The sequence below is a fragment of the Myotis myotis genome, unplaced genomic scaffold, assembly GCF_014108235.1.
Source record: "Myotis myotis isolate mMyoMyo1 unplaced genomic scaffold, mMyoMyo1.p scaffold_m19_p_1, whole genome shotgun sequence".
Taxonomy (NCBI): Eukaryota; Metazoa; Chordata; class Mammalia; order Chiroptera; family Vespertilionidae; genus Myotis; species Myotis myotis.
The window spans coordinates 134,639,754-134,661,090 of record NW_023416313.1 but is presented as its reverse complement, the minus strand read 5'-3'; the positions used below and the strand labels follow the sequence as shown (position 1 = coordinate 134,661,090).

The window sequence follows — 21,337 nt, the reverse complement described above, 5'->3', positions numbered from 1 at the left end:
AAAAGACATATCAAAAAATGCTCAACATCACCAATCATCAGAGAGATGTAAATTAAAACCACAATGAGGCCTGGAGAAAAGGGAATCTTAGTACACTGCTGGTGGGAATGCAGACTGGTGCAGCCACTGTGGAAAACAGTATGGAGGTTCCTCAAAAAATTAAAAATGGAACTGCCTTTTGACTCAGTGACCTCCTTCAAGGAATATATCTTAAGAATCCCGAAACACGAATCAAAAAGAGTATATGCACCCCTATGTTCATAGCAGCATTATTTACAATAGCTAAGTTATGGAAACAGACCAAGTACCCATCAGTAGATGAATGGATAAAAAAGCTGATACAATGGAATACTATGTGGCCATAAAAAGAAAGGAACTCTTACCCTTTGAGACAGCATGGATAGACCTGGAGATTATTATGTTAAATGAAATAAGCCAATCTGAGAAAGACTAATACCACATGATGTCACTTACATGTGAAATCTATGGAATAAAATAGGACCATAGACATGGAAGCATGAAACAGACTGACAGATCTCAGAGGATAGATGGGAAGGAGAGCAGGAAGAGATTAATCAAAGAATGTATCTGCACATATGTATAGTCCATGGGCACAGACAATAGACAGGTGAAGGCCTGGGGTGTGTGGGAGGTGGGTGGAGTGGGGCAAAGGGGAGAAAGTAGGGGACATGTGTAATATTCTCAACAATAAAATAAATTAAATAAATAAAAGAATTTAATATATCATTTAGAAATAAAAAAATTTAAAAATGGATAGCTTTTACAACTATTATAGTAAAGATTAGATTAGGCAAGAGCTATCATTGAATGTTATGTTTAGGGTGAGATTTTTATAAGGAGCAGGATATTGGAGTTTGTTGTTTTTGTTTGGTTTTGCATGTACAGCTAATTTATTTACTTGATTTCATTATCTTGTAACATAGGCTTTTTTTTTAATTGACTTCAGAGAGGAAGGGAGAGGGAGAGAGAGAGAAATAGAGACATCAATGATAAGAGAGAATCATTGATCAGTTGCCTCCTGCAGGCCCCACACTGGGGATTGAGCCCTCAACCCAGGCATTTGCCTGACCAGGAATCGAACAGTGATCTCCTGGTTCATAGGTGGATGCTCCACTACTGAGCCATGCTGGCTAGATTACTTTGTTTTAAATTAAGATAAGAACATGATCTGAGACCTGCCCTCTTAATAAATTTTTAAGTGCATAATGTAGTATTGTTAATTATAGGCACGATATTTACAGTAGATCTTGAGAACTTATTCTTGGATAACTAAAACTTTATACCCTTTGAACAATAAATACCCATTCCTCTCTCCCAGGAGCAGGATATTTTTATGAGTTTAAAGTATTATCACACAAACTGCTTATTAGTTGCAGGGGATTCAGTAATTTACTGTGGAGAAATTGGATAAACTGACTGATCAACCCATAGCCAGTTTGACTCAGTGCATAGAACATCGGCCTGTGGACTGAAGGGTTCAGGGTTCGATTCCAGTCAAAGGCACGTACCTTGGTTGCAGGTCCCCTGACCCTGGTCTGGGTGTATGCAGGAGGCAACCAATGGATGTGTCTCTCTCACATCAATGTTTCTCTCTGTCTCTCCCTCTCCCTTCCACTCTCTCTAAAAATCAATGGAAAAATATCCTCGGGTGAGGATTAACAAAACAAAAAAAATTGACTGATCAAAATTAATATCACTATCTCCAGATATGACACCCTGAGAAAGACACAGTATCACTCACTGATGCAGTATTTTTGGCAAGAATTAATAACCTGAATCTAACCACAAGGTTACAATACATGAAATAAGGAATGAGAGCTAACATATGTTTAACTGGAGTCCCCGAAGGCAAGGAGAAAAAAATGAGTCAGGGGCAGAGACAAAATTTGAAGAAGTAAAATTTATTCAGTTCTAAAAATTTTTTAGAACTGATACAAGATACCAATCCAAATTCATAAATGAATAAATCTTGATCAGAAAAATAAAATGAAATGCACTGGAGGAAGCATTCCCGTAAAACAAAATTCTAACAAAAGACAACCTGAGAGCAGCCAGAGAAGAAAAGAATAGATTACCTCCAATAGAGCAGTAGTTTGACAACTGACTTCAGAAAAACAATGAAAGCCAAAAGAAAGTCGAATTATATCTTCAATGTGCTGAGAAAAAAATAAGACCAACCTACAATTCTATATCCAGCAAAGGTATCTTTATTATAAAGATATTTTCAGACAAATAAAGAGATTTTTCTTTTAGTGGACCCTAACTAAAGGATTTTAAAAATTTTATACTTCAAGAAGAAGGAAAAGGATTCCAGATGAAAGTCTGAAGTGCAAGAATGAATAACAGCAAACAGCATGCTAACCACATGAGAAGACAGCATGAATAAAAGCACAGAGGTAGAAATCAGTCTGGTGTGTGCTGAGAATTACCAGGAGCTTTGGCATGGGTCAATGGAGCAGAAAGTTAGTTTCTCATTCTTATCAAATGCAAATTCTATCAGTAAAAAATAAAATTAAGCATGCACTCTGAATATACAGATTTAATGAATATACTAGGTTTTTATAAAGTATGTACAAAAAAATAAAATTCAAGAGGATGGGATTAAAAACAAAATATAAATAGAACTTTTGATGTCTTTTTCCCATATTCTAAGGGATTGACCTGTACACAATTAAGGGTTAGCAAAACTGGTCTGTAGGCCAAATCTAGCCTATCACCTTTTTTGTAAATAAAGCCTTATTGAAACATAGTCATGCCCATTTGTTTGCATATTGTCTATAACTGCTTTCATGATACAACAACAGTTGTAAAACTTTGGCAGATGTTTAGACCATGAAGACTAAAATATTTGTTATCTGGTGCCTCACAGGAAAAGTTTTCCAACCCCTGGATTTGAACATGGGCAGGTACAGTGAGTAAAGGGCTCATAAGTCACCACATTGTACACGTGAATATATAGGCAATGAGGAGTTTTCAAAGGATTTTAAGCAGATGAAATGGCACTCTTGCAGCCATGTGGTAACTGGTAAACTTGAGAAAAGTCTGAAGAAAGGGAGGCTGATTAAAACATTTTTGTGGCCCTGGCCAGTTTCCTCAGTGGTTATAGCATTGACCAGCAGACCAAAGGATCTCGGGTTCAATTCCCAGTCAAGGGCGTATACCTTGGTTTCAGGTTCATACCCAGCCCTGGTCAGGGCAAGTGCAGGAGGCAACCAATCGATGTGTCTCTCTAATGTTGATGTTTCTCTCTCTATCCTCTCCTTCTCCCTCCCTTCCACTCTCTCTAAAATTCAATAGAAAAATATTCTTGGGTGAGGTTTTTTTTAAAAAAAAGATTTTTTTTGTGTGATGTTGATAAAGTGCTTTCTCTGAGACCAATATCCTTGTCTATAAAATGTGAGTGCTAATTTACACACAGTTCTTTAGTGGGTCAAATTAAATAATGTGTAATGGAGTGCTTAAATTTTCAAAGCAGTATAACAAATTAAAGTCTGATGATTTTACTTGTAGTAGATTTTCATTAAATGAATGTTTTAGAAAGAGTTATATTTTTTGCCATCTCTGTTTTGGTTGCATTCTTTGATACTAATACATCATGTGTAATTGTATCACATATATAGAAATCATTTAGTATAAAATATTTTTTAAATTCTCACCTGAGGACATGCTTAGAAAGAGGGAGAGAGAGAGAGAGAGAGAGAGAGAGAGAGAGAGAGAGAGAGAGAGAGAAACATCGATCATCGGTTGCCTTGCATACACATCCTGACCAGGGATCTAACCTGCAACCCAGGTATGTGCCCTGATCAGGAATTGAACCCGCAACCCTTTGGTGCACAGGGCGAAGCTCCAACCAACTGGACCACTCTAGCTGGGCTAATATCAAAGTCTGGATGTGGTTTAATTGTGTTAATTGGTTTAAACCCATTTTAGTTACTTGTCTGGAAAAACGCTTCTAGATGTTAATATTCCACCTAATTTATTCGCCTGTTCAGTTGAAGAATATATTGTCCAAGCCTTGACTTCTTATTAACACCTAATATGTATATCTCATGAAAAAGACATAAGAAGATCATAAGGAAATAATATGGTAGAAAAAGGTCTCTCACCATGATTTTATAAAATCTTATAATTCTTAAGATTCCCAAACATTAGGAGCTAAATAAAGCAATTCAAGTCTTCTAAAAAAAAAGAAAGAAAGAAAGAAAGAAAGAAAGAAAGAAAGAAAGAAAGAAAGAAAGAAAGAAAGAAAGAAAGAAAGAAAGGGAAAGAAAGAACATAAGGTACTGCTCTTATTACTATTTTTGATACTTAACTGTATAATATATATGTATGATAGTTAATACTTTTTCAGATCTAGGGGTATGGTTTTTAAGAGCACCCATCTGCTCCCAACATCTTATAAGATGAAGTCCTGAGAGCATAACCTGGTTGTGATGCATTATATAATATCTGTTGTAATAATAGATTATGCTCTCATAATTTTATATGCCTCTGTCCCTCATGTGTGTACAACTATATGTTTTGAAACACATGTGGAGATGTCCTTTTAAAACATGTTAGCAAATTGGTGAAAGAAAAATATATTATCATCAGTGAAGACAGGAGGTGAGAAACAGTACCACATGCATTCTAAGAGAAATGCAGGCTGTTTTAATTTAAATTAGTTTCAGCCTTCTTGGTTGAAAACAGAAGTAAATCATGTAAGGAATTAATTCATACTGGGAGAGACAACAAAGAATGCCAATAAAATTTATTTGTAAAAAAATTTACTACAAAAATATTTCTACCACATTTCCAATGTTGTTTTAAATAAAAGAATAGAGGCCTTTTTCCAGGAACATTTTTAAAGGATATAGCTTAAAGGAAACTTTTATTTCTTTTTTTATGTAGTATATGGCTAGGTCTCATTTATTATGCATTAATTGCAGACAAAACCTTGGTTCTCTTTTTTAAAAAGTGCTTGATACAAGTAACATGGTGGTCTACAAAAGAGACGATTACATGACCCCTAATTCTGGCTGTTCAACATATGCATATTATTGCTTGCTTCTCTGATAACAAAGATTAGCTGCTCCTGGTGTAAAAAGTATATAGCCTTTCATAACTTTCCATCACTGGTGCCCTAGAATTCACACACAGTTATTTTATTTACATGTCTTTGGAACCTAGATAATTCAATGAGTCCAGTTTCTCCCCTACATTTTGGCAGTTGTCTTACCTGTCTAATCAGACTCTAATATATTTCCTAACACTGGCCCAAACACCATGATATTCATTCTTTGATGGGCACACCAAGGGACATGTGGTGGAAGAATAAGTCTGATCTCCCTCAAGAGTTGTGGAAATACCCCAAAGTGTCATTGTTTCCCCAATCTGTTATTCATGAGCTTATCTAAACTTCTAATATATCTATATATATTTTCAAGCTGCACCACATCCTGGGATAATGCATTCCACAAGTTCCTATTCATTGTAGATCTCTTTTAAGCTACTGAGACTCTCCTGAATTCTAGTATGCCAGGATTCAATAAATAAGAAAGCATAGTTTTCATAATTTCCTGGATTTTAATCATATCCCCTTTCTTAGCCTTCTTCCTTTGTAAATAGAGCCCTTCTCATTTTATGCTACACTCAGAACAAATGTAATGAATGAATTCACCAATGTAAGCTAATTAATCAATATAGAAGCCTATTCTTTTGCCCATGTTAGTGAACTTTCTCTGGTTCCTTTCACTTTAATCATGTCTTCATCGAGGGTTGCTGACCAGAACTGCACACTATGTTCCTGGTACAGAGCGAGGTACAAAGAGAGGTTGTTTATTCTAAAACAATTTCTAAGCGAGCCTGGAAATGATTAAGATACTTGTGGAAGCACCACATACACCGGAATCAAGAAGGGCTTTGGGTGAAATGGTGCTTGTCAGTGAAGACGGGGTGTAGAGGTGAGAAGCCAGTTGCCCTTGTCAGGTTCACCTCCTCTTAATCCTGGGCGGCCTTCCTCACTGCCCAAGCTGTCACATCAGTTTTGCCAGGGTAAGGCCTCTTCACACAAGACATTGAAATAGGAAGAGGGTTTTTTCTGAAAGCAGAATTTTCAAATAATTTTGTAAGACAGGCTAAAGGACAGTGACCATACAAAGGGGAAAGGAGAAAGATACTAGGATATTTGTCCATTTACAATTACATTAAGCCACATTCCAAAGTGATTACCCACTTTTAAAACAACCAATAGACGTTCAAGGGCATAAATCCCCTGGAAAGCTAATTTAGAAGGTTTCTTGGCAAGTATAGAAACAAAGCAAAGATGTTTACATGGTATTGATGAAATAAAAAACATGCTAGATTAATCCTACCTCAGAATACAATACATCAGGATCATTACCAGACAACTTGGATCCATCAGACAGTTTTTCAGAGACCCAGGCAGTGCTCAACAGTTACAAGTTATCAAGTTCCAATTCCCTTTTTAATATAAACTACATGCACACAATTCCTTTTCAATTTCTTTATAAGAAAGAAGATAAATGTCTCAGTCACATGCAGACACTTTTCTATTTCCTACCCATTAAAGACCTACTTTATAAATGGAATAAGCCCTGAGCCAGAATGTAGCTTCAGAATGTCTCTTCATACAGTATTTTTGGTAATCATTACAAAATTACTACCAGGTTAACTAGAAATTAACTAGGATTTAGCATTCTTGAGTTATATTCTAGTTCTAAAGGTATATTCTGGCCAATCAAGATAGAGAAATACCCGAATTATATTTCAAATTATATTTCTTTCTCTTTTTAGTCTCCTCGCCTTTTAATTTTTATTTTCTATTGAATTTATTGGGGTGACATTGGTTCACAAAATCATACAGGTTTCAAGTGCACAACTCAACAAACCATCACTGAACACTGCATTGTGTGTCTATTGCCCCAAACAATATCCCCGGCCCCATTTATCCACCTTTGCCCACCTCCACCTACTCCCCCAACCCCCCTTCCCATGTGGCTATCACTGTCGTCTGTGTCTATGTGTTATGTATATATGTTTTTCAGCTTTAATCCCTTCACCTTCTTTCATCCAGCCCCCTAACCTCCCGCCCCTCTGACAGCTATCAGTCTGTTCCATGTATCCATGTCTCTTTCTATTTTGTTCGTCGGTTTATTTTGTTCATTCGATCCCACATATGAGTGAAATCATATAGTATTTGTCTTTCTCTAACTGACTTATTTCACATAGCATAATAATCTCGAGGTCCATCCATGCTGTTTCAAAGGATAAAAGTTCCTTCCTTTTTATGGTCACATAATGTTCCATTGTATAAATATACCACGGCTTCTTTATCCACTCACTTACCGATGGGCACTTGGGCTGTTTTCAGATCGTGTCTATTGCAAATATTGCTGCAATGAACATAGGGTTGCATATATTCTTTCAAATTAGTGGTTTGGGTTCCTTCAGATATATTTCCAGAAGTGAGAACACTGGATCAAAAGGCAGTCCCATTTATAATTCTTTGAGGTAACTCCATACGGATTTCCAGTGTCTGCACCAGTCTGCATGCTCACCAACAGTGTAAGAAGGTGCCCTTTTCTCCACATCTTCGTCAACACTTGTTTGTTGATTTATTGATGGTAGCCATTCCAACAGGCATGGCGTGATATCTCATTGTGGTTTTAATTTGCATCTCTCTGATGATTAGTGATGTTGAGATTTTTTTCATATGTCTATCTGTATGTCCTCTTTGGAGAAATTTATATTCAGGTCCTTTGTCCATTTTTTAATTGGGTTATTTGCCTTCCTGGTGTTGAGTAGTATAAGCTCTTTCTATATTTTGGAAATTAACCCCTTATCAGATGTATCATTGGCAAATATGTTCTCTCATTCAGTGGGTACCCTTTTCATTTTGTTGATGGTTTTCTTTGCTGTGCAAAAGATTTTTAGTTTGATGTAGTCCTATTTGTTTATGTTTTCCTTGCCTGAGGAGATATATCTGCAAAATATTGCTATGAGAAATGTCCAAGATTTTACTGCCTATGTTTTCTTCTACAGTTTTTATGTTTTCATGACTTACATTTAGGTCTTTAACCCATTTTGAGTTTATTCTTGTGTGTGATGTAAGTTGGTGGTCTATTTTCAATTTTTTGCATATAACTGTCCAATTTTTCCAACACCATTTATTAAAGAGACTGTCTTTACCCCCATTGTATGTTCTTGCCTTCTTTGTTAAACATTAAATGAGCATAAAGATGTGAGTTTATTTCTGGGCTCTCCATTCTGTTCCATTGATCTATAGGCCTGTTCTGTGACAGTACAACGCTCCTTTCAAGTTTCAGTTTTTTAACTGCTCAAAGATGCCATCAATCATCACACGTACCATAGTTTGCACGTGCTACTAAAGAAGAAAAATGCTGCTAATTATTTGTAAGGCTACAGCAATTATAAAATACAACCTAATTTCAAGAAAATGTATCTTGAAATCTGTGAAATGGAGTGTCTTCATTTTCATATTTTTCCAAGATCAATCTCAAATTTTGACAGCACTCTTCATCCAGGCACCCAGTGTTTTATTTCCATACTAGAAGCCTGGTGCACCAATACGTGCATGAGTGGGGTCCTTCGGGGTGGCTGACAGGGATCGGGCCCCAGCTCAAGCCCCCAGCTTCCCAGCCCCACCTGGTACCCTGCCATGGCCTGGCACCGCCCCCTCACCTGTTCCACCATCCTGCCTTCAGGGCAATTGATCAGGCGGGGTGGGGGGGTGGGGGGAGGGGGGGCGGCCCACCAGGCTCCTTCAGTGCCTGGGAGGCAGGTGGCGGCCCCGCCACCACCACCACTGCTCATCGCTGTCTGCAGGGCAATGGGCGGGGTGGGGGGGGGGGGGAATTGGACTTTCACTTGTCACCACCTGCTCACCTGCTCCACCATCCCATCACAGTCCCATTCTGTTGGGGCTCATTGGGGCCAGCAGCGCCTCCACTGCCACCCACTGCCAGCACCACATCGCCAACACCCGCCATGTTCTGCACCCTGGTGGTCAGCACATGTCATAGCGAGTAGTCAAACTCCCAGTCGAACTCCCAAGGGGACAATTTGCATATTAGGCTTTATTATATAGAATATTCTTAGGCTGTTCTAAAGGCACCTTCCAATTAGTGAATTTTGGGAAAGTGCATCACTGACAGGAGTTTCCCACACTCAATCAGAAGTAGGTGACAAGCAGGGATTTATTCAAGGTAAGGCTTCTGGTTGACTACAAAGGAGGAAGTGTCATAAGAACAGTTTCTAGCAATATCACTTAAAACAAGAAATCAGGAAACTGTCTAGTAGGTTTACAAGAACCACTGCTTATAAAGTAGTCCTTTCAACCTTGCTTGCATGTGTAGATAATACAGTCACCATCAGATATGTTAATGTTAATTACCCAAAATAATAACAATAATAATAAAAACCATATATTCTTATGTGATATATTAGTCCTGGGAGAAATGTCACCCTTGATGATGGTTCCCAGGTTCATCCAGTCTAGCCTGCCCCTGCTACAGGCTGTCTGCTAGAATCATTGCTAAAGTCAAAGGGCTATTGTAAGCTCTGGAAACACAGTGTCCTAGATAAATGCTCTGCCACAGTGCACTCTAAAAAAAATGCTGACTTATCTTAATTGGCAAACCCAGAGAGGCCTCCTATGATCTCGCTGCTCCCTGTTGACCATGGAAGTTAATCATTTCTCGAGACTTCTGTACTCTTGGAATACATCGATAGTGTCCAAATAACCTGTGAAAGAGGCCCAGAAATCCAGTTCTTCGATCCTCTCTAGAATCAGTCTCCTCATCGACCCAGGAATAATGATCATCTCTGTCCAAATCTATCAGATAGCATCTTACTTTAGAAAGTAAGGAAAGCAGAAATGACTATTAATCCATACGCACAACTTAAAACAAGTGGATGAATCTTTAACCGTTTCTGTAGCATTGCCAACAATAAAACATCTCTGAAATAGCAACAAGGAAAATGCTTTTCTACAACAAAGAAAATTGTGTCTAATGACTTGGTGCTCTTTTCTAGGTTTGACTATGATGTTTTCTATGTTTCATAACATACAACTTACACCTAATATTGAATGTAAACGGGATGCTTTCCATTGATGGAATTGGAAACCAGGGTCCTCAGTTGGGCTAGGATACTCTTCATTTGCCCCTCCAGATCCACTCTCTGACCTCTCAGCCTGGCTTCCTTCCCTGGAGGCTAATTTCTAAAGACTCTGTCAACTGCTCTCCCTTTTGTCTCTGATTCCCAATCAGGTTGGATCAATTGTAGGTATCTAGAAGAATTCAAAGGCAGGAAGAGGGAGAAGGTTGAGTAATTTTCACCCAGCTCCACCCAGGCCTGGCTTCAAATTGTTTTCCTCTAGTGAAAGTCCAGTTCCTCTAACCAGCCTTCTACTCCAGCCATGGCCAGGGGTGGTAACTGTTTCCCATTGTGGCCAGTCTTTGGTGCTGCACTGTTCCTTGTTGGCTTCTTAAATCTGCCCAACCTGTCAATAGTTCTTCCATTCATCTCTCTTCAGTTATTTCTTTTCAGTGTGACATTTCCTGCTGGGACCTGACCCATGCATCAGATTTTACAATAATACCTGTAATCTAATGCTTAGTGTGGATCTTTACTTCAGTCTAAAGTTAAGAATACCTCTTGCATAGATACTTTCTGGTAACCTCAATTTTTAATGACTAAAAAGACTTTAACCATTCTGCTATTGTCAAGTCCTGCTTGAAAAATCTAACAGTCAAGAAGACCACTCTCTCTTCAAGAATCCAAGTGTTGTTTTCCCTTCTTCGGCTGGGTCACAGGAAGCTATACACCTCAGATGCTGTGCACACCCTGCAGAGTTGCTTTGGCCATAAAGGACTGTAACTCTCCCGTTTCCCTAGTGTGCATCAGCTACTCTACCCGAGGGCTCTCACAGCAGCCTCAACTTGTCCATTATCTCTCCATAGTGTACCTGTTTTTCTTTTTTTACTTATCTATTTGTCCCACCAGATTATAAGCTCCATGAAGGCACAACTGTCTTATACACATTAGTAGTCATAGTGTCTAAAACTGTGTCACAAAATAATATGTGTTTTTTAAAAAACTAACAAACTGATCATCATGTTATTGAATTTAACAGCAATGAGGCAATAATAAGAAACAATTAAAAAAAGAAACAATCATAGTTAGAACACATATGCATTATAAATACTCTCATTGCTTCATTAACTAATTCATTCATTTATTGTTCTAGCAAATGTGTTTAGGGCTCTTGGACAGCAAGGTTCTGTAAGCAAAGAGTTGTATGAGGCATTGCCCCTGCCTGAAAGCAGCATTGTTAATTACATGAACCCTATGAAAATCATATTTTGACTGTAGATGAAAGTTACCTATGCAAATCCTTCTCAAATAACCTGATTTCCTTTTGCATCCCAGTACGTGGTGCAAAGACCACTCTGAAACTTTGTGCAATGTTTTATATCAAATGGTCTAGCTTTCCAACACTAGTACTTCTTGACTTACCATTTCCCCTTTTCTCTGAATATTTCCCCTTTCTTTCTTTTATGCTTTCTGAATGCTTCTTAGTCATGTTTTCCTTTGCCCTGGTTTTTATTGTAAGCTATTTCAAATGCTACTTGAAAGTATTCAAAGCATAAACAACAAAAACAAAACAAAACAACAGATTGCTTTACTTTTCCCTACTAAAATGTTATATACCTTTGAAATTTTTTATAGATCCAGCTAATTTTTCATTTAAATTAATTTTAAAAGGCCATAATTGTATTAGTAAAGTATTAAAATAGAAAATTCCATTAATCATTAAGAAGTAATTGATACACATCAAACTGTTAACAGCCTAAGTATGCCAAGTGATAGGAATGGACAGAGACCGCCACTGGGGACTTTAGCTTTCTATATTACATAATTTTCAAACTTTTACAAGCACTTTACTTATATGCGCAAAAATAAATATTTAAAAGAAAATAAAATAAAGAAAAGACAGCCTGGATTATCTTTGTTTTCCCATGTTCAGATGGTGGTCAAATGAACATGCAGATTTAAGATATATAAAGTGGTAATTTGATTATTAAGTCATATGTGACCCAGCTGAATGAATGTAATAACAGACAGATGATGGTTTTTGTCATTGATATGAACTGATTTCCCTTGTTCCATATTTTAGCAGCTAGTCATTTCCAGAATTGGCTTAGACCCTGACAATGTCCTCAGCAGGGATGCCGTTTTGAGCCTGGGACATTCTCTAACAGCTGGAAGACATTCAGTGACTCCAAATGATGAGGGCCAGTGGGAGCATGAGGGTGGGCACCTGTCCTGCAGCTTCCCTGAGCTAGCAAACACCTTGCTCTGGCAATGTACTCTCCCCTGTGCTCCTTTAGATATTAAGTTTTAGAAACAAATCTAAAGAGTGACAGTTCATTTTAAATAGCCTTCATTTCTACAGGCCATGTCGTAAGAGTTTTGAGCTGGCTTTAGAGGATGGGGAGAGGCAGGAGTGTGGCATAAATAGACTTATTTTCACATCCCCAGGCCTCCTTCTTCAGAAAATTCTAAAGATTAATAAAGCAGGTTCTCTCTATTGCAGAGTAAAAAGTATCCACAAATATAAAATTAAGTGTAATGCGTGTGAATAATGAAATATTGAGGTTTCGTGTTGTATTCTTACAGCATAAAACATTTGAGCTGTTTAACATTAAACCCCAAAGATCTAATCAAATAGATACCTAAGTGACTCAGACATTGTAAGTAATTTCAGCATTGTAGCATTGTATTTGCCAGCAGATATAGTCAGTTCTTTTACCAACTGAGATATCATTTAGTCTATAACTTAAACAAGCATTGATAAAGTTTTTTACAAAAGATGCTATCAACAAAACAGAGGACTTTATATTACTTCAAAGCTTATTTATAATGTGTTTAGAAAAAAATTCAATGGAAACAGGAAAATAATGTCTTGATTTTCTAAACTTTATAACATCTGCTTTTACTTACTTTTCAGCATTGGAAAGGTCTCTGGATTTCAAGTGAATTGCTTTGCTTTCCCTTTGTCTATTCCTTTACTTGACTATCTTCACACTAAGTTATACACCAAGGCACAATCTATAAACCCATGAAAATCTCTATGGCATGAATAACAAATGAATTTTAGAACGTGGGACACAGTCTATGGAAATATGCCTCAAAAGAAAAGCCAGGTGTATAAGGAGCAGACCTCTCCATAAAAATACTCAAATGCATGTATTGTTCTTTCTCATACCATCCAACACTGGTTATTTACATGTCAGTCACAATCTTTGCTTAGCATGAAAAATATTTCCTAAAGGCAAAGAAAGAACTTTTACTTTTATGTATGTGTGTATGTGTAAGTATGTGTGTATGTGTAAGTATCTGTGTGCGTGTTGCCCAAATACAAATGAGAGTATTGATATAATGTTCAGTAAATCCACAGGTTTTGAAAAAAAACACAAAAAATAAAAAGTGCATTAAAATTTGCTGGGAATAACATTCTCAATGCTAATCTACTACATTGGGCTTTTGATTTCCTTCTCAAATCAAAAGGATTTAAATCCAAAGACATTTTACAAATGTTTTTGAAATTTTTAAAAGAAAGATATTTCTTTATACTCAGTGAGAGTTGCCCATAAAACACATAAATGTCTAATTACTTCAGAGGTCATACAAGCCTCTCATTCCTTGATCTTTTTCTGTCCGACTAAGCATTCATTTATTTGACTTAAAATAAATTACCTGAAATAAGTGTAACCATTTATTTTGCTACATTTCTTGATTTGAGATTTCAGTAAATTTTGCATCAACAGGAGACAGAAGGTAAAAAAAAGAAAGCTGATATATTGGTCATGATGCAAAAACAATTTTATTCAGGACTTTCTTGGAAACCTTGTTGAGATACTTTAAACATTTGTTGGTGGCTTCTTATGAAGCTTATTAAAGGCTGTGGGTTGTTTGTAGTTAATATACAAAAGGAAAAAAAATAAAACAGGGAGAAAATGGCATTTACGGAGCACACTCCCGAGGTTTCACCACTGGGTTATCAGACATTCTTTCCTTCACTTCCCCAGTTGGGCTGACCTCAACATTCTTGGTGTCCAAGACTTCTAAAAGAATGCAAGCCACGTTATCATCCCCAGAGGGGAAAACAGAAACAAAATTGGATGATATGGCAGGTTAAGGAATAGGTCCACCATGTGTTTAAGAAGGAGGAAGAGTTCCACTGAAATCACACCAAAGATCAAGGTTTGTGGACATGGGTTTGACCACATGAAAAAAGGAGAGCAGTTTTGCCATTTAGTCAAAAGTCCTTCACAAGCCAACCCATTAAAGAGCAAGTTGGGAGACATTATTCTTGGTTTCTGCCACACACCTGTGAGATCAAGATGGGAGAGAGAATACAAAGAGATCCTTATCTCTAAAGAATTTTTTAAATGAGAAGATATTGGAAGTCAGGAATAAAAAGGGGGAAAGAAAACAAAGTCCTTCTTTGGTCATCACTGAATGTTGGCAGCCCTGCTTTTTATGATTGCTTTGATTATTCACTGAATTCAAAAAGTTTTAGGCATGGATAATTTCATGCTTTGGTTTTCCTTTATTTCCCATTTTTTATTGCATGTTTTAAGATGGTTTGAGTTCAAGAACCAATTAAACCACAACATAAGACTCTGACTTAGAATCTGTATGACTTCACTTGAGGTGGAAGTAAAAAGGAAATCAATTCTGAAAAAGAAAGGAAACTGTCGGGTTCACAAACCTTCCTCTTTATCTCAAAAAAATTTTTTTAATGATTTCATCTAATATTACTAGTATCTTTAAAATATAATTTTATTGATTTCAGAGAGAGGAAGGGAGAGAAAGATAGAAACATCAATAATGAGAGAGAATCATTGATTGGCTGCCTCCTGAATGCCTCACACTGGGGATTGAGCCCACAACACAGGCATGTGCCCTGATCAGGAATCAAACCATGACCTCCTGGTTTATAGGTCAATGCTCAACTACTGAGCAACACCGGCTAGGTTAATATTATCTTTAAATCATCACTTTGAGAAAAGTCCTTTAAATGTCAATGCTTCTCCTAGGGCTTAGTCATTGGCACTATGCTTTTCACACTCTATCCACTTTGGGTAACTGCATTGACTTGCAGATCTTCAATTAGCATCCATATGCTGGTTACCTTCATATTTTTCTTTGGACCTGCTCATCTAACTTTCTAATAAACAACTTATTGGGTATCTCATAAGCCATCCAATGCATCATGTTCAGAAGTGAACTCATGTCCTTATTTCCTATTTATCTCTATATCCCAGCTTTCCCCCTATGTTCCTTGCCTTCAGTGTCTATTCATGTAGCCCAAATCATTAATCCAAGGATCTTTTTGACTCTTCTGTCTCATCCAATTAATGACCAAGCCCTGTCAATCTGCCTTCTCAGATATCACTTTGATATCCATTTATCCCCATCTCCACTGTCACCCTAAGTCATTCTTATCTCTGACACATTTTGCTGAAACAGCATCCTTGCCACTAATCTTTCTCCTATCCAATGCATTTACCCTCCATATAGCCATTGGAGTAATCCTTTTTGAAGTGATCCTGATAAAATGCAAATCTGATCATGAAACTCCATTAAAACCCATCAATAATTTTTCATTATCCTAAAACAATGGTCGGCAAACTGCGGCCCCTTTAGTGTGGCTCTTCCGCAAAATACCATGTGCGGGCGCGCGCGCACGTTCAGTGCGATTGAAACTTCGTGGCCACACTCAAGGGGCCAAAGAGCCGCATGTGGCTCGCGAGCCTCAGTTTGCCGACCACTGTCCTAAAACAAGTCTAAACACCTTTACTTAAAAGACTGTATCTATCCTGTGCCTACTTCCCAACTGCTGAAGTTTTAGTATCCCTTCCAGTCATCCTGAGCATCTTTTAGTCCCTAGAACCTGACATACTTTCAGCTGAAACATGCTGTTCTCACTGCCTATCCCCAATTCAAATGTCACTTTTTGAGAGATATCTTTTGTTACCCTAAACTAGATCAAGGTCCCAGCTGTGCTTGTAAATCGCCTTAACTTCTACTGTATCACTCATCACATACTATTGTGTGCAGCGTCTCCTCACTTTACTCTAAGCTCTATGAGAGCAGGGACCATGTTTGTCATATTAACTACTACTAAGCACCTGGTATTTGGTAGGTATTTAATAAATACTGATTGAACAAATAAGTGTATTTATTTATGTATTTTTCCTTTTACCAGTAAAACAAACCATGTGATCTGCTATATAATTATTGGTGACTGACTCATTCACCATAGAGCCATCTCAGATAGAAATTAATATTCAAGATATCCCATAATTAAGACATCTCACAGATTTATAGGCATCCCTTGCTCCAAATTGTGCCTAGTTAACAGGATAGCAACAAGGTCAACTAAGCTTGGCAAGGTTCAGAGACATACTTGCCTTTGACTAATCAAAAAATCGTGGGTAGAATAAATAAATTAAGTTGTTTAATGGTTATTTACTACCTCTATCTATTCTGCTTGATCCTTTCATCTAGTTTGGAGAAAAGTAGGGTTATTCAAGATGCTACTTAGCTGGAGGAACATTTTACCCAGCCCCTGTATCTAATTCTAAGGATAGTTATTACCCATGACACTCTTAGACTCTGATCATGTTACCAGTAATGTCCCTTTGTGAATTTTATCAAATTTATTTGAGAACATAAGAAAAATCATGGGGTTATACAGGCATTACAATGACATCTAAGTTAGAAGTTTTTCTGGCCAGGGCTCCAGTGGCGTAATCGGTTAGCGTGCAGTACTTATAAGAAGTTTTTTTAATGTTTTTATTGATTTTTAGAGAGGAAGGGAGAGAGAGATATAGAAACATCAATGAGAGAGAAATATCAACTGGCTGCTTCCTGCACACCCCCTACTGGGGATTGAGCCACAACCAGGGCATGTGCTCTAACCAGGAATTGAACCAGCAACTTCTTGGTGCATGGGTCAATGCTCAACCACTGAGTCACACTGGCCGGGTAAGTTTTTTGTTTGTTTTCTAAAACATATTTTAACTCCCTCTAACCCTTGGATAGGTTTCCTCCTGATGTTAGATGTAACATCAGATGTAACTTCTGGAGATAGTTATAACTGACAGAAGATGCAATGTTAATGATTCATTGTGGAAAGTGGCTCAACTGTGTCAAAGTTGGGTCATAAAACATGATTTAAACCACAGGCACACCACCTGCAATGGTCTCAACTCATGACCAGCTCTCAGTCCATGGATAATGTTCTGTTCTGCTGCTGCCCATCAGAACATGACCATCTCCAAATGGTGACTGTCTCCCAAGAATATTACATCAAACAGGAATTTCTCATTGCCTTATTTATGCTTAAGCCCTAATATAGGGCTACATTATTAAGCCAAAAAAATAATTATTGCCTTAACAGTTTTGTTGCTCTACATTGCTTAGGGTGATAAAATAGCGATTAGGAGTTAAAACATTTTCAGTGTTCTCTTTAATTTTTCACTCCAGCTACTAATGCTTCATTTCCACACTGAACATTATAAAGTAAGGTGCTGCATAAAGCAGAAAATTATGGGATGAATTCGATCATCCCTGGATAAACATAAAGTCCCAGCAAGAGAAACCATATTCAATTTACTACAGAATCTCCTCAGTATCTAAGTTGTCTTTACTAAAAGTTAGGATATTATGCCCCAGCTGGGTGGCTCAGTTGGTTGGAACATCGCTCTGTACATCAAAAAGGTTTCAGGTTCAATTCCTGGTCAGAGTACATACCTGGGCTGCAGGTTCAAACCCCCGTTGGGGTGTGTATGAGAGGCAACTGATCCACCAATGGATGAATGGATGTTTCTCTCTCTCTCTCTTTCTCTCTCTCTCTCTCTCTCTCTCTCTCTCTCTCTCTCTCTCTCTCTCTCTCTCATCAATTAACATCCTTGGGTGAGGATTTTTTTTAAAAGCTAAGAAAGTATGAAAATGCAGCAACTCTGCCACATTGCTGGAAAGCCATAGAGTAACTTTCTATCGAAGTGCCCTGTCCAAAGATAGTAATAAAAACATGGGCTTTGGCCCTGGCTGATTTGGCTCAGTGGACAGAATATCGGCCTGTGGACTAAGGGTCTGGATTCGATTCTGGTCAAGGGCATATGCCCAGGTTGTGGGCTTGATCCCAAGTAGGGGGCATGCAGGAGGCAGCCAATCAATGACTCTCTCTCATCATTGATGTTTCTCTCTCTCCCTCTCCCTTCCTCTCTGAAAGCAATAAAAATATATTTTTTTTAAAAAGTGGGCTTTGTAGACACACCTGGATTAGAAACTTGATCTCACCTATTTCTCCCTTAGTCCCCTTAAAGCTTTGGAAAAAGGTAGTGTTGATACCTACCTATCTCACATGATGGTGTGAACACTGCATTAGTTAGTACCTGTAAGCCTCTTGCCACATGGTAACATACCTAGCCCATAACAGGTCTTCAAAAATGTTTGTTTCCTTCCTTCTTCCTTTTTCCAGTCACACTCACACAGCCACTGACAAAATAGAAACCATTCAGATCCAATATCAGCAGGTCCCATTCTGCAGGTCTCTCTTCACAGTAGTTTGGTCCATTATTTTTCTTATAGAAATTAGAGGTTGTTGTTTCTTCAAGTATTTCTTTCATAAAAACGAATAAGGAGTATTTTGTAATTTTGTGTTTAACACAGCTAAAATCCAGTACAGCAACCTAAATAAAACTAATTTTTCCTTTTCTAATTGACTTTATCGGGGTGACATTGATTAATAAAATTATTTAGATATCAGGTGTACAAATCTATAATACATCATCTGTATATTGCATGCGTGTTCACTACCCCAAGTCAAATCTCCTTCCATCACCATTTATCCCGCCTTTACCATCTTCTATCTTTCCCTATCCCCTTTTCCCTCTGGTAATCACCACATTGTTGTCTGTGTCTATGAGGTGTTTTGTTGTTGTTGTTGTTGTTGTTGTTGTTGTTTTGCTTAAACCTTCACCTTTTACATCCAGCCCCCATAATCCCCTTCTGCTCTGACAGCTGTCAACCTGTTTTCTGTATCTGTAAGTCTGTTTCTATATTGTTTGTTAGTTTACTTTGTTCATTAGAGTCCACGTATAAATGAAATATATGGTCCTTGTCTTTCTCTGACTGGCTTATTTCACTTAGCATATTATTCTCCAAGGCCATCCATGCTGTTGCAAAAGGTAAGATTTCCTTATTTTTTATGTCCCAGTAGTATTCCATTGTGTAACTGAACCACAGCTTTTTTAAAAAAAAAAATTATTAATTGATTTTAGAGACAGAGAGGAAGGGGGAAGAAAGGGAGAGAGAGAGAGAGAGAGAGAGAGAGAGAGAGAGAGAGAGAGAAGGGAGAATTTGTTGTTTTACTCCTTTTTAAAAAAAAATAGTTTTATTGATTTCAGAGAGGAAGGGAAAGGAAGAGAGAGATAGAAATATCAATTATGAGAGAGAATCATTAACTAGCTGCCTCTTGCATATAACCTACTGAGGATCAAGCCCACAATCTGACTGGGAATTGAATCAAACACTGACCTCCTAGTTCATTAGGCAATGCTCAACACTGAGCCATTCTGGTCCGGCTGCACCACAGTTTTTTTATCCACTCATCTACTACTGGGTCATAAAGAAGTTCCATTTTTTTCAGGTAACTGCTTTCCGCACTAGCTGCACCTACCAGCCTTCCCACCAACAGTGCATGAGGGTTCCCTTTTTGCCATATCCTCCCCAACACTTGTTGTTTGTTGACTTACTGATGATAGCCATTCTAACAAGTGTGAGGTGGCATCACATTGTACTTTTCATTTCCGTTTCTCTGATGATTAGTGACATTGAGCATATTTTCACATGTCTATGGGCCATCTGTTTATCCTCTTTGGAGAAGTATCTATTCAGGTCCTTTGCCCATCTTTTTTAAAATATATTTTTATTGATTTAAGAGAGGAAGGGAGAGGGAGAGAGAGAAACATCAAAGATGAGAGAGAATCATTGATCAGCTGCCTCCTGCATGCCCCACACTGGGGATCAAGCATGCAACCGGGGCATGTGCCCTGACCTGGCATCAAACCAGGACCTCCTGGTTCATTGGTTAATGCTCAACCACTGAGCCACACCAGCTGGGCTTGCCCATTTTTTTAAAATTTATCTTTATTGTTGAAAGTATTATAGATGTTCCCCTTTCTCCCTATTGATCCCTTCTAATCCACACCTGCTCCACACTCCAGGCCTTCACCAAACTATTATTTCTGTGTCCATGGGTTATGCATATATGCATACAAGGTCTTTGGTTGATATCTTCCCACCCATCCTCCCTCCCTACCTTCCCTCTGAGATCAACAGTCTGTTCCATGCTTCTATGTCTCTGGATCTATTTTGTTCATCAGTTTATTTTGTTCTTTAAATTCCACATATGAGTGAGATCACATGATACTTGTCTTTCTCTGACTGGCTTATTTTGGTTAGCATAATACTCTCCAGGTCCCTCCATGCTATCTCAAATGGTAAGAGGTTCTCCTTTTTGACTGCTATATAGTATCCCATGGTGTAAATGTACCACAGCTTTTTTATCCACTCATCTACTGATGGGCACTTGCGCTGTTTCCAGATCTTAGCTATTTTTTAAATGGATTATTTGGTTTTTTTAGTGTTGAGTAATATGAGTTCTTTATAAATTTTGGATATTAACCCCTTATCAGATGTATCATTGGTGAATATGTTCTCTCGTGAAGTGGGTTGTCTTTCTCATTTTGGTGATGGTTTGTATATTCTGAGAGTAAGAGGTATAATAGAATGGGATCAACTCTTTCAGTCCTTACAGTACTATTAAATTAATTCTCAAAGTTGTTTATTCAGTCAGCAAGTATTAAGAGCTCACCAGGTGTCAGGCACTAATACTTAGGGCATGTGCAACTGCATCTAGGTACTTCTGGAGTTGATTTACAATGCAGTATCTGAAACACATCCCTAGTTTTATCTAATGAGTATTACCTACCACAATTAGTCTTCTTCTTAACTATAACAACAACATCTGCTAAGTGCTTATAATACCAAGTGCTCATACCATTTACTCTTCACAACACTCATATAAGGCAAAGATTGTTACAATCCCCATTTTATAAAGAAGAAAAGAAATGTGAAAGAATATTTGACTGTCCAAAGCCACCCAGTTGGTAACCAAAAAAACTCTGAAATACAAACCAAGTCTCTGAAA

The 21,337-nt window shown here is 37.8% G+C and overlaps 1 protein-coding gene across 5 annotated transcripts in view; it reads right to left on the bottom strand.

The window, feature by feature from the left end:
* SLC25A21 (solute carrier family 25 member 21) overlaps positions 1 to 21,337 on the bottom strand; it is a 533,790-nt gene that overhangs the window by 429,505 nt on the left and 82,948 nt on the right. For all 5 annotated transcript variants that reach the window (XM_036352952.1, XM_036352969.1, XM_036352959.1 and 2 more), the window contains one exon: positions 18,549 to 18,621. In XM_036352952.1, coding sequence (XP_036208845.1) covers positions 18,549 to 18,621 — 73 coding nt within the window. The remainder of the gene's footprint in view (positions 1 to 18,548; positions 18,622 to 21,337) is intronic.